The sequence below is a fragment of the Seriola lalandi genome, unplaced genomic scaffold, assembly GCF_002814215.2.
Source record: "Seriola lalandi dorsalis isolate HSWRI2012SDOR001 ecotype SW California unplaced genomic scaffold, Sedor1 jcf7180002054573, whole genome shotgun sequence".
NCBI classification, from domain to species: Eukaryota; Metazoa; Chordata; class Actinopteri; order Carangiformes; family Carangidae; genus Seriola; species Seriola lalandi.
Window position 1 is genome coordinate 1,072,447 of NW_019525126.1, and position 14,599 is coordinate 1,087,045.

At 39.3% G+C, this 14,599-nt stretch overlaps 1 protein-coding gene across 3 annotated transcripts in view; it reads left to right on the forward strand.

The window, feature by feature from the left end:
• Positions 1 to 6,731: 6,731 nt before the first annotated feature.
• The window catches only part of esrrb (estrogen-related receptor beta), a 43,745-nt gene continuing 35,877 nt past the window's right edge, over positions 6,732 to 14,599 (forward strand). For 2 of the 3 annotated variants that reach the window (XM_023417321.2, XM_023417322.2), the window contains exons 1-2: positions 6,732 to 7,380; positions 11,261 to 11,329. In XM_023417321.2, coding sequence (XP_023273089.2) covers positions 7,331 to 7,380; positions 11,261 to 11,329 — 119 coding nt within the window. In that variant the 5' untranslated portion in view covers positions 6,732 to 7,330. The remainder of the gene's footprint in view (positions 7,381 to 11,260; positions 11,330 to 14,599) is intronic. The other variant, XM_023417324.2, reaches the window with a different exon arrangement.

Below are 14,599 nucleotides of genomic sequence, written 5' to 3' on the forward strand. Positions count from 1 at the left end.
AGAATCTGCCTCAGGTAAATATGGAGTAAATGATTGGATTATTGTTCTTTCATTTGGCTGTGTAGTAATGGCTGGATTATAAACATTGCAGAGTATAGATTTCCTGTCAGATCCTATGAATCAGACATCCTTATCTCATTTCCAGACTGCCGCTCCACCCAGCGCTGCCATCTCCCAGCCAGGGAGTCTGTGAGAGCATGGGGAAGCCATAGACGTGCGTATGCACACACACGCGCAGACATAAACATAAACAGACAGACAACCAGACAAACACACCCAGTTACAAACACACACACATATGAGTTAGGGGGAGAGAGAGAGAGACAGACAGAGAGACTGTTGTCACCCAGCACAGCACAGGCACTCCAAAGTCCATTCGAAGATTTCAAAAACCACTTAGGCCCCCTGTCCATATTTGTTAAGCAAGTAAATCTAAGGGCTATGGTGCACTGAATTCAAAGAGAGAGGAGAGACGGCAGCGTAGAAAGCATGAGAGAGAGGGGGTAAGGGAGAAAGATGTCTCCTAAATGAAATTTAGGTGAGGGTGGGATGGAGGGTGGCTGACAGCAGGTGGAGGGAGAGATGCTTCAGACCCTCTGATCTGGATCTATTGCACAAAGAAAAACGTTTGGGTTTGAATTATGCAGCATTTTTGACCAGGACTGGAGATTGATGCCTGGTTCCTCTGATGCTTGGACATCATATCAGTAGTTGTGTTTGATATGTTTTATGTTTTTCCCTCTCTGCCTTTCCCTCTGCCTCTTCACTAAATTTCTTTTCACTGGATTACCAACACTGTAATTGGGTTAGGGAGCTGTGTGGACCAACAACCACTGCACAAACACGCTTTTGTTGGAATCCATCAAAACTCACTGCACAACTGTGGAAAGTCAACAAAACAACACACGCTAAACAGGTACTACGAAGATATAGAGTTCATGTATACCCCTGTATAGTTTATTCCACTGTTAAAAACAATGCACACAAATGTGAATCAGAGTGTGATCTTTCATTCTTTCTGAATCAAAAGTGCTTGAGCTTGACTTGTGCCATGGGTCCAGCCAGTGCACTGATCATATTCCCATCAGAGTTCAAAGAAGCAGGCAGGAAAGAAAGAAATTTGTTCTTATGGGCCACATTGATGTCTGCCACTATCACAATTGACATGAGTGACATTCAGAAAATCATAAGAAAATCAACAGAAATTTTCACATTTGATGAGCCAGAACTCGGGAAACGTTTGGCACTTTTGCTTAAAAAATGACTTAATTATCAAAGTAGCTGGTTCATTTTCAGCAGATCAACTCATTGATTAATAAACTGATCGTTTCAGTTATAGTTTGAATTGCATTATGCAAAAATCTCGAGTGTAAAACTGAAACAAAGTTCTACGACTCCATAAAACAACTCTCCTGCTTATTAGCAATCATGGTTCCAGGCAATATCTCAGTGACATTACATATTTGAGCTTTACATCTCAAGGGTCCTACTTTTACGAGAGTATTGTTTATGTAAGCCAGTAAAAATTCACAGGTGAATTCTTAAACTGGGTGATAGTCTCCTTTAGTTCACAGTCTGGGTAAGCTTTCTGTGCATTGTTGAGAGCCGCTCACTGGTAGTTAATACACCTAACAGAGGGAACTGCTGTTGTCATTCCTTAGTGCAGAAGCGCTGTGCCATTACATTTATAGATTTTCTCTTTGATGGGATAATTTGGTCTTTATATCTCTCACAAATGAAGTGATCCTCAGTGCTCCTTGCGCAGCTCAATGTGCAGGTCCCATTTTCAAATACAGTTAATTGCATTCGAAAAGAATCAATGATACTTTCACGGTGACAATATCATTCTTTTAATGTCACTTAATTTCCTCAGTGAAATGATTACATCAATAGCCTGGAACCCATTTCTATCTTTCAGCATGAATTAATCTATTAAGGACAATAATTACACGTTTGTAATGGATAGGTTTTTGTGCTCAGAAGTAAATGTAGTCGAGTCTCCATTGTGCGCCTGGTTGTTGGCACTGTCCTGACTGTCATTCATTCAGTTTATGAATTACACTATCACCCTGGGAAAATAAATAAATAAAGGTACCTCTGCTGCAGCTCCTTGGTGGCCTTGTTGTGAGATAGCCCTCCCTCTAGTGGAGATGATAGAGTTGGTTACTGCTGTCAGCTGGCTTTATGCTCTGGTCCACAGCTGAGGCAGTCAGTCAATGATGGAAAATTTGAAATGTGTGGAAGAAAACCTTTCACGAGACAGGACGGAACAGAGTACATATCAACAAATCGAAATCTCTCTTGTCACATTTATGAAATGACTACATAAGTTGAAGGGTCAGGTGTGCTGCTGGGAAAATGTATTTTTACATTGTTTTTGCATGTTGATGTGCATATGTGATGCTTTGCCATAACTCTGACATTAGATCTGAGGACGCTTGGAGGTCAAGAAGAGGGGCACTATGGGGTCCACCAGCAAATTTCAAATTTCACTATTATGTATAACATGCTTTGTTTCACAGTTTACTTTCACATGATGGTCCCTACAGTATCTCACAGACACCTACATGCCAAACTACATTCAAAACATTATTTACATACCCCCTACAAATGTAATCAAATTGAGTTTGTGAAGTTTGTGAACACCTGGGTTATGTGATACATTGACTGATCTCGGCAACAGACGCGACGCTGCTATTGTCCCGTTATTTATTCAACAGTGGAAACCAACGGACTGCCATGGTGTTCAACCTTTTGCACGTCTGCTGTCACTTGCCCTTTTCTCAGGTGCAAATGTACCCGCCACACCTCGTGGTTGATGGGGACAGAGAGGCAAAATAAACTTAAAAAAATTAGAGCCTCAGATATAAGTCAATAGACTCCAAACAGCTGTACAGAAACATGGAGGCACTAACGAAGGACACGCTGCCCAAAATTATACTGCGTTTCCTCCTTACCAGTTGGGGTCCCTACAGGAATTCATGGAGCAGTAAAATAAAATAGTAACTGTCGAATAATACAACATAACATACGCTCAAAATTAAGTGATTTTTTTTTTTTTAATATAGCCCATCAAACAAAAAGTGGGAGCTAAAGTCATAAGACAAGCTGGCATAACGGTATTTTTTCCCTCGTAGCAGACTTTTTTCTTTGAAGCCAATTTGACCCCGATCACCCGGGTCCTGCTGCCGGTGGAGGTGTTTGGTTTAGGCACTGGGCGCGCGCCGGAGGAGGAGTTGATAGTGTGGCTGCGGTGTGTGGCAGTTAAGCGGCGCGCTCAGACATACAGAGCCACACCACCACCACCACCACAACCTGGAGACACCACTTCCACAGTGCGCTGTGCTCAGCCGGGGATGTGACATGACTTGTCCGAGTAAGGTACACTATACATTCATCGTCAGCCGTAGTTTCTCTTCCTGTTACACATGCCAGACATAGTACTTTGTTTTTTTTCCCTGCTCTGTGTTCTTATTTTCAATTTGAAGATTTTTTCATTTTTATCCTGTTTTAAATTTAGCCTTGACGCACCTGTAGCTGTACTGTAAATTACATCAATGCGCGCGCGGTTTAGCTCTAATTGAGGCATGTGCAGTGCACGCGGACCTGCAACACTGTACCTATTCCTCTGGGAATGGTGACTGAGTTACGTTATCGATTTGACCATTACTGTACGCATGAAAAGGTTAAACATAACGAGTCTAAGGGCCTGTGTTGTCTGATTATGACCAGAGAAATTCTGAGGTTAAACTGTTTCATGCAGATCACTAACCATGCAGATTTATTTTGCTAATTCTTTTTTTTTTTTTTTTTTTTTTAAGTGCAAATTTAAGGATGCTAGGTTAGGAGCTTTCATGCTCTTTTTCCCATACCAAACCTGTTTATATGACCAGGAAATTACATGTAGCTTAAAAATTAACTTGTCAGTAAGAGAGTTGATTAAAACAACACTATCTTTATTAACCATCAGAAAGCTGAGGCTTCATGTTGCTCAACTGCCTCAGTGTTAGTTAAACTTCAGCCCCATGTAAATTGGAATACCCTGGTTGATGTCATGTGTCTTGAGTTCTTTAAAACTGCTGTTTGATCAGTGGAGTCATTCTTCTTTCATGACACTAACAGATGTAATTTTATCAGTCTTGCATACAACAATACAAGTCACTACGGGTGACTACTGCTTAAAGCCACTGCACTTCGCTTAAGTAACTTAAAATGACTGTTTTCTTATTTTGACAAACTAATTTTCTATAGCGTGTTTTCTAATTGCAGCACTACACATATATTTAAACACACATGTACATGTGTGCTGTACAGAGTGAATAAAAGCAGATTTGTGTGATGCCATAAAAAACAGAGATCCCAATCATTAAAACAAAAATTAAAGTAATTAGCTACATGTTATAGTAGCTAGATCAACACAGACCTTTGTTCAGGTATTGCACTAACTTTGTCATGCCACATGTGATGGAGTGTTTGCCCAGCGCAGCACTATTCTTTATTTGTATCAGATCCCTTCCTGTCAAATCAACTGTCATACGCCGTGATTTTTTCATAACAGAGCTGATAAGAAGCAATGATAGCAGCAGCAGGGCTTTCATAGCTCACACTGCGTGACAAAAGTCTTTGGTGTCAGTCGAAAGCCTTACAAGGCCAAAGGAAAATATGCAGAAATGTATAATATATCAAATGGAAGCAGTTATCAACATGAAAAAAGTACACAGGCTAGATACCAGGGTAATATTGCAGTGTGTCATGAGAGAGTATCACCTCTTGTGATTTTCTGTCTGGTTGTAACTTAGTGTCTAAAACAATGCTGGATCAGCTGTTACTACTACTAGGATGTGAGTTGACTCATTTGACACAAAATGAGGAATTTAAAGTTAAAGTATTTTACATCCCCAATGGGATAGATAGATTGTTTTACTACAGCTTGCAGCTACAGATTTGAATTTTTAATTATATTGAAATTCTATTTACTAGTGTCTGTAATGAAGTACAATATACAGTAAACTTTGTGTCCTGTTTGTGCCTTGTGAAATGTAGAACCATGTTTTGTTTTGTTTTTTTAAGGTTTTTGTTCCGTATTTAGTGCAGTGTTGTTTATAAGTCCGAGAACCTTGTTTGATAGTTGATTTTATTTCTCTCTAAGGAATTAAACTGACAGGTGTTTGAGTTGGCATCAATCTTAATTGGATTTTCATTTATTTAGTCATTTGTGTTTGTCACAAAAAGAGACCAGATGCTGTGTGATCTGTGCCACTGTGGAGGCACTATTGCTGCACATCAATAGGCCTGTGATGATCAATAGGGATTGCGTGATGTTTTTGCATTGATTATAGAAACGTGAGCCGATGAATGGAACCGGATTCCTCTCCGGGGGTTATACTGTTCCTGTTCAGCAGAGAAAGCTGGAGAGCAGCAGAGCGACCTATAACACACCTTTTTGCATGACTCTGCTGGTAGATCTCGACTCCTCCTCACTCACTCATATTTTTACTGAAGTAGCTGAAGACCGTTGTTCAGGCACCTCGTGAGTTTCTGAGAAGTGGTTCAAGCTGCTGTTTCTTTCTGCTTGATTCAGCCAAGTGTCAGCCATTGTCGGACTGCTCATTTCTCCAATAAGATGCCATGGTAAGCTCTGTTCTTATAATGTGGGGATACAGTAACATGGAGACCCTCACTGACTGTGAAATGGTATCTGCATTCTCGGCATTCTTACTGAGCTTGATCAACAGTGAAACACAGGCGGTTCTAAAGCTGGGGTTAGAGAAGACAGAGCTGGATTTTCCGCTGCTTTAGAAGCTGATGGGCTTCCAGAATATGAGTTATGGCTTGAGATCATCTCTCACAGGTGGTGAAAGGTTCACAATGGTCCCTCACATGTAGCACCCGCAAATGGAGCTAGTGGCACAGCTCAATAAATACATTTACTGTCCTTAGTGGTTTGAAAGCTATTGGTTTTTGAAAGTGAAGTGCTGCAGATCCACTAAACTGCTCGCAGGAACTTCTATAGTGTGGCTTAGGCTGGTGTCAGATTTTACTTTATGATGTGGTATATAACAGTACAGGCTCCATTTTGATCACTTAAAATGCATATATTTGACAGTAAGTTTTTTTTTTTTTTTTTTTTTTTTTTTTTAATCTTCAGAGTCAAGTTCTGGGATTTCAGCTGCTTGGTAAAGTTCTCTGTTGTTGTGTGGAGTAAAATTGCTTTGGCTTTCCTGAGGCTTTGTTTGAAATCATTGCAGTGAACGTATACTAATGCAAGCATACAAAGAAAGATGTAGAAACTACGAGAAAGTGAATATCTCTATAAAATCTGAAAATTGTAAATGAACAAAGATAATTTGCTTTGATATTAAATACAATGAATATTACATTTTCTACAACTCAGAACAGAAAGCTTTTATTTAAGCTTTTCTTATTATTTCACAAATGCCTCATTACAGTCTCTGACTCTGACAGTCCCCTACTTCTATTTATTTTCTGCATTTATTTTTTATTTTAGCATCCAATATTGCACAACTCTCTTAATTTAATAGAGATGGAAACTTTGTGTGTTGACTGTTGTCTGAGTTGCATCTCTGTTGTTCATGTGATTGGTTGTTTTGTCTATGTGTGTGAGCCATGTGTGGTGTGCGTACGTGTGTGTGTGTATTGTGCATAGCAGAGTGTGTGAGTGAGCGTTTGGATCCCTCCTCCCCGGTGCTCCGCCGGCCCCACTGTCGCTTTAAGTCCTGCCCCTCGGAGCCAGCCAACAGCAGCTGTTCCATATTCATCAAGCCCTTGAGTCTTAAAGAGCCCTATCCCGACCATGGAAAGAGTCATTCCTCTTGCTCGCGCTCTCATGCTCTCTCCATCTTAGCGCTCATCCCGCTGCTGCCTGCGCTTCTCGCTCGCTCACTCGCTCTCTCTCTCTCTCTCTTGCTCGCTCTCTCTCTCTCTCTCACCCCCCTTTACCTCTCTGTCTGTCTGTCCCTCCCCCCTTCACTCTCTCACTCTCTCTCTCTCACTCTCCCTCTGTCATACACCCGCATTCACTTACATACACTCAGACACACACTCTTAATCTCTCCCCCACACACATATATATATATATATATACATAAACACACACACACACATACACAACACACATGCTCACGCACACACGCGCCCACTCAATCCATCAGAGTCCAACATACCTGTGCAGGCTGGGGGGTGCGGTGCTGGAGGGGCTTTTCGGCAGCGTTGTCTCTGAGGGTGCTCTGCTGTCATTTAGGGAAGAAGCGGGTCTCAATTGTTTTCTCTTTCCTCTTCCTCTCATTCCTGGAATGCTAAAACTGGACTGATGGACATTTCAGAACTTTGTCTTCCAGACCCTCTCAGCTATCATAACCAGTAGGTGCACCTTGTTTCTTTCTTTCTTTCCTTCTTTCACTTCTCCTTTTAACCCCTCTGTTGTGATGCAGTTTTATTTCCTTGCTGTCTTTCTTTTTTTCTTTTTTCTTTTTCCTGTTATTCTTTTTTTTTTCCTCACCTGCTCCTTTAACAGTACCTGGTCTTGTTTTATGTTTCTTGAATCCTACTAGTCTAGGCACTGAACTTTTTTCCTGTTTTAGCAATGATGTACTTTTCTTTTTCTCTCTTCATATACCCTCTCAAACCTCCTCACCCTCTTAAACATACACTTTCTCTTGATTATTGTTTTAAGGGCTTTTAAATCACATAGGGACTGACTGTATAGAGCAACAGGGCAGGTGCAACTGTGCATGTGTGTGTATATGTGTGTAGATTTATTGTGTGAACACATCATGTATGCCAGTCTTTATAAATTTAATTCAGAGCATGGCTGATTGATTTAGCTTTCCCCTCTGCAAAGTGTGTATTTTTTTTTTTTTCTTAAGGAATTTTGGGTGCCTGTCCACTTGGGTTAGGAGCTTGTTTGCTGATGGCTTTGTTCCTAGATCGGGCCACCCAGGGAGAATGAGAATAATATTTTAAGCAGATGAGATTAACATGAATCCACGGAATTGGAGAGGATAAATTACACACTGTAATATTTGCAGCCAGGGAAAGACAAATAAAAGGACCCTGTAACCTCAGTGAGCTGGCAGGTCTGTCCCAGCCAGCGGCACGCGAGGCAAGCTGCTGTCTCAACATCCCCTGGCTACTGGGACAGTCTGGGCTTACACTGTCCTAGAACTTTGCAAATCCATCAATACCTTACATTTGACTCAAAATAAATTGTATTATGTTGAGGGAAATATTTAATTTTTGTTTTATGTTTTATTGGAAACAGGTTATTGGGACAATATTAATGTTTTTACTGCAATACATCTCTGACAATGTGTGAAAAACCCAGACTAAAACATTGGGCTTGTTCAAAGATTTGTTGCAATATATAGATAATTTTTATATCAGTCTTTAATATTTTCAATAGATATTATTGATGAAGTCCTATATATGCAGAAGTTGTGATTTGTGGAAAACCAGTCAGATGTTTAAAGACATTTTAGTCCCTCAATGCATTTAGATAATTTTATTTTTCTACTGCAGTGTTTGCTGAGAAATTTCTAGAAAATTGTTCCAAATGACATCCTGCATTCTTATTATATGTGTGTGTTCTTGCAACTGATCTTTCATGTGCTTAGGCTACTATTATTCCATTTCATCATAATTAAACAGTATACTTTTAAAACATTCATTAGATTTTAAAGCAATACAGGCAGTGAAAAAAATCCTTCAAAGAAAATGGTTCAGTGCAAAGCTAGAGAGCTGAATCCTGTTAGTGTGTATTGCTTTACTGCACCGATTTGTTTATAAAACTTTACAAAACTTCTTCTAAACATTAATATCTTAGACATATATGTAATATTTTTTTTCTAAGATGTATTATACAAGTTCACTTTTTCTCAGGTACACCATGATATAAAATTCCACATACAACAGTAAGTGGGTATTTCTGTAACATGTCAGATATTATCAGTTCAAGTGTATTTATATTTTTCATTGTAGTACATCTCTAAATTAGAAGACACAACTAATATTTAGTTTTTAAGCAGTTCTTTCATCATTCTACCATTTCTGTAAATTAAACATATAAATATGTGATTATCGTTAGATTTTAGGAGACATTGAGCTTTTTCATTTTTGAATCATTTTCCCTACAAATGCAGTTTCCATCAAATATAGAATCATATTCATTGCCACCAGGAGAAACATTATTAAACATTTAAACTTTTCTTCTTCATGTTCAACTATGTTGCAAATCATTTGTTTGAAACATGTTGTAGTTTCAGTTGATGTTGTCTCCCTTTAGATAATCTGACAAATTTCCGAAAAGTATTTCTATATTAATTTGACACTTATATAATATTCACTAGTCAATTTATCAAATATGAAAAAATTAATTACTAAAATTGTACATGTCAATTACTTCAGTAATATATTGAAGTTAATGTTTATATTTGTTAATTTATTTTTTTCAAGAACACCACAGTAATAATAGAAGTGCAATATTTTTATAGGCTTAGTGATCATGTTCAATTATTTGGAATTTGTACATAATAAAAGGATATACTGATTAATATGTTGTATTTTTGTGTCCCATATTCATGATATTTTATTATTATGGATACATGTAACATTTAACAAACCAATGAAAAGAGCATTTCCTCTTTCAAATCTGAGATGTGAACAGGTGTTTGATGTATAAATTACTTCAGTCATTTACTGTAGATGTGTTAAGTGTTTAAGCAGTGTGTTAAGTTTAAACGTTTTTAGACAAAATGTGTGTCTAACAATTTTTTTTTCTTACTCCTAAACTAAAAATTTGTTACAACAACTTATGTATAAATGATCATAACAAATTTGTTATTTCCTGATTACTTGTCTACTTACCAACAGTTAGTTATTTGTGGGATCTCTCCAGCGTTGGCCTGAGTCTACTGTTAATTTTGGTTCAGCAGTGGCTCTCTTCTGCTAATTGTACAGCGGTATTTGCAGCCCCTCACTGAGGGCTGGATGTGGCCGTGATGCTTGGTTGAGAGGATTATGAGGATTGTATGTGCTCCATGTAATTAGCACAGCACTGTTGTGGAATCGTTGTATTATACACTCTATAGATTGACCTGAGGGCATCGCCACTGCCTGGGAATTAGATTGAAACAGAGTTTTGTCCTCAGAATAGAGAGACACGCTCTTCTTGTCTCTTTGCAGACTAGCAATATTTAAATTTGTGGTTGCATGTAAGTTACTACCAAATATTGAGATTTTTACTGGTTTTATTGGAACTGTATTTGCTCATGTTGTATTTGTTCATTACCTTTTATATGTGCCCCATTACGCTCCACCTCTTATTTAGTTTTTGACTTGTTTAATGCTAAATATCTCTTGGCTCATGCAGCGAGACAAGTCATTTACTGTATGAGTCTGACAGGCTTATTGTTGATCTTGTGTTGCAGTGGCTGTCCGCGCCACTCAGAAGTCAGCCAATGCTGAAGACTGTCAGTTTAAATTCCTCTGTGCTTGCTTGAAAACACACACGGTCTGAGCGGCAGTGAATTGAGATGTGACTTCTCTCTTCTTCTAAATGTTCCATCAACACCCTTGCTTTCCTTAAGCCCTGGCAGAGCCACTGCTATAAACTAACTAGGCTATCCAATTTCCCTTCATGAAATAAGAGCTTTTTAATGTATTTTTTAGAGGAGCAGAAAGAAGTTAGCACACAATGATGAATTAGATTTCAATTTATTTGACTTCATTCCCAGCTTGCTGCATTAGAGCCTGCAAACACCCATCTCTAGCAGTTCGTCCGCCTGATTCTTATTAGGTTTCAGAAAACAAGGCGAGGGAATTGCATTAGTGTATCTTAAGTTAAAAGCTCTTTGCTCTTTGACCAAGTGTTTCATTGTTATTGGGTTAATCAGATTTTTGCTGTCTTCATGGAGATGCTATCGCAGGCTAGAGGCAGTGGTGGGTAACCAAAGCAGCCGTGCACAGACACTATCCAGATGGGATCAGCTTACGGTAATTTGGTTTCAGAATACATTACCAGAAGAGGCTCCTGACCGAGAGTGGCCAAACCGTTATGAGGCAGGAGCTGGTGGCCTCTGTAGCTGCAGTGTCCAGCCCAGCTGACCAGCCAACCCACCTGTCCCACTCCTCATTTCCGAGAGCTTTTAGGAGGTGTTGGGATGTGTGCCTTTTTAAAGAGAACCTAATGTTTTTAAATTAAATTTGTCACCCAATTCTAAATACCTCTTCCTTGTACCAACAGGGCTTTGTTGTCCAATTCATTAGAGAGATTCCTGAGTCCACTGGCCACGCTGGAGCCCTCTCATTTCTGGTATCTAGTATCATTACTTTCACTGTAAATATGTCACTCAGCTCAGGCTGAGAGGGGGGAGGGTGGAGCATGTTGTCCCTCTCCAGGCCAAATGGGGATGCAGAGTATATTGACACTCTCTGGATGTTCACTATTCTGTAGCTCCAAAGGTATTTGGGTTCATACTTGTTAGCACTTAGGCTGTCTTTTAGCTGAGCTGCCACATTAAACCCCACCCTTGGGTGATTTACTCCCTAGGTAATTAATTGGGAAATAAGAGTAAGAAAAGCATGCAACATTCAAACTTGTTCTGTTTTAAAAATCTGGCTTATTCTTTTTTTGTATTTATTCATCTGGAGTCCAAGTGCTCTCTATTCAGAAATCTGTGTCAAAATAGTCATATTGTAAGTTAACTTTTCTCTTTTCATAACAACCAACATGGCATAGATCTCATTATGGAAAGTATTTTATATACATTTCTTTTTAAATATTATTGTTCAGTTTTGGAAGATTTTCCTGTTATTGTAACATGCTGTCTCTTGAGACCCCATCTGATGTTTGGCATTTACACCTCTCAGTGATTAGCCACCATGCCTCTTTGGCTATTTCACAACATCCACCCGCGCAGAAACCACGAGCCACCACCGCACGCGTCCCTCCTGATTTCTCGTCCATGGTAACCTTGGACACCTCCACTGCAGTGTGAGAATCTGTTTAAAAATAACCAGGTCCATTAGTCTAGAAGGATAATGCTAGCCTACGTGGGCTCTCATGCCCTTGTGGCAGCAGAGTGCTATCACTGACACGGTGCGTCAGCACTTCTTCCTGTTGCTCCACATTGAAGGGCTCCTCTTCATTTACACACACATGCATTCATGCACGTATGCACACACACACATACCATAGAATACAGAAGTTGAGAAAAGTAACTGAGTCAAGAAAAGAGCTGTTAACATGGTAATGCTCTTGACAAAATACTGTAAACTGCAGTAGAGCAATAAATTAGTCACAAGAAGACATCGAACTGAGAACACTCAAAGTAAAGTTGAGTAAAGTTTCATACAGTTGTACTCATTAGTATTTTTGTGACATCTTCCCTCACTCACAACAGGTCTACCACCTCTTTGAAGCAAATTCTAGGTCCATTAATTCACACTTGGTAAGAAAATGTGATGTAAGGTGGGTAACTATATGGGTGTTTATCAGTGAAGGCTATTGGTATTGAGCGGCCAGTTGTTTGAAGGTTATGTTTCGAAACAGTAATTGAAATGCAAAATAACATTAGGATCGATGGTTAGCTTTGTTTATTTATGAAATCAATATTGAAACCGTCCATCACTGTGGCAGCTCTGATTCCCACTGACAGCTTCACCAAGTCTTCTCTGCATGGCCTGGGTGAGCCTTGCACTCATTACAGCTTTTAGACCAAGCACTCTTTTTAATCATCAGTCTGTTTGGAAGGCTGCAATCAAATGTTTCAGGCTCGTACATTCAAACACAGTCTGTAGTTGTTTGAAATAAAGCTGTGGGACATGCATCATCAACTGTTGAACACTGTTAAATTAAAAAGACTGATGCAGTTTGCATATTTAGCAGTGTTATGGGTGTGTCTTCGAGAGAAAGAGAGAGAGAGAGAGTACTACTGCTCATCCCTTATTTGCCCAAGGGAAGTAGATGTAACCAATAACCAGCCATTAACATTGCAGTGTGCAAAAAGCCAGCCATCATAGGCCTAGTTCCTCTGTGCTGAACAGCAATTTCTATTGACGTATTTGCTTCTTTTGACCCATGTCAAATATGCGTACTCATATTACAGAGGTAACAAAAATTCTGACATTTGAAAATTTTATGTGCCTCAAACACTAAATTATGTGCTTGAAATCCCTTTTCTAGAAATCAGAACTGGATGGTCTTCAAAGCCAAACATGATTAATACATATTTGGCAGTGTGAAGATATAATTAATCAGTTTTACTAAGGCCTTTGAATTTCATTACTAACAGGATTAGCAGTGCTGTACAATTCAACATTAAAACACTGTTATTACTTTCTACACATTTTTTTTTTAACTTTTTTGAAAGATGGACCATTATGTCGGTTTAAATCAGGATCAGCGTTTTCCAATGCAAATATGAAAGTGAAGTGACAATGAAATAGGAACTCAGGTTAGGTTCTGACTCCCCATTACAGAAAATGCTGATCATTAGAGACTAACTTGAGTAACCATGTTTCCCAACATCTTTACTTTTGTAATATAATAATGTTAACTGACAGATTTGTTAGATAAAGGTGTGTGTGTGTGTGTGTGTGTGTGTGTGTGTGTGTGTGTGTGTGTACGTGCGCACCTTCCTGCTTGCTTAACTGCCTTCAAATTATACGACTTTGTTCTTATGTGTGTATTTGCCTGTTGGTCACAAACTATGCTGGTATTAAAATGCCTCCTTATGAGACCACCCCTGCAGCACTAAGTGTGATCGAATGGTCACATCGAGTGGCTGGTTGTTGAACCTGCCACTTGGAAAGTCTCTCCCTTCCTACCAGTACATCCGGTGACACCAGACGTGGTCGAGACTGAAATGTATGTTTAGATTGCCCCCCTGAAGGAGACGCATTAATTCAGGAGATATCCCCAAAGTTTAATTATTCCTGAATGGTGTGGTGGTGGTGGATACTACCGTATAAATCAGTTAGGCCCACCCGCCTTTTTATTACCAGCACTATTTATGGGGAATGTGTGGCAGCTGGTAGAGATGAGCCTGTAAAAAGCTAGAGGCTATTGCTATGACTATGTCAGACATAGTCATAGCAATAGTGTTTTTGAGCAACATCAATTCATTTTGGAGCTGTTTGAATTGTGTGCTTTAGAACAACATTTTAAATGTGATAAATCAAGTTAAATTTTTTACTTGATCATGTTGCATCATGCAGGTTGTTTTAAACTTACCGATGTGTCGTGATTACACACTGACTGTGAGCCTGTACAAATATTTACACATCTGATTGCGTTTGAATTATCCCGGACACCTGATAAACCTGCTAATTGTGGCCTTTTAATTTAGCCTTTTATATTTGTGTATGTGTGTGCATGTGCTTGCATGTGTGTTTGTCTGTTTATATTTGGCTCTTCCTCTGATGAAGAGGATAATTTATGGAGGCAGGATGGGCTCTTTGTTTTAAGCAGGTAGAGTTCCCCCCTAAACAAGAACAGCCTATCAGAAGAAGATTAATGAAGTAATTTCATGCATGGCTTTATGTCTCCGTCCCCGTGTACGCACAGTCACTGTGTCTAAAC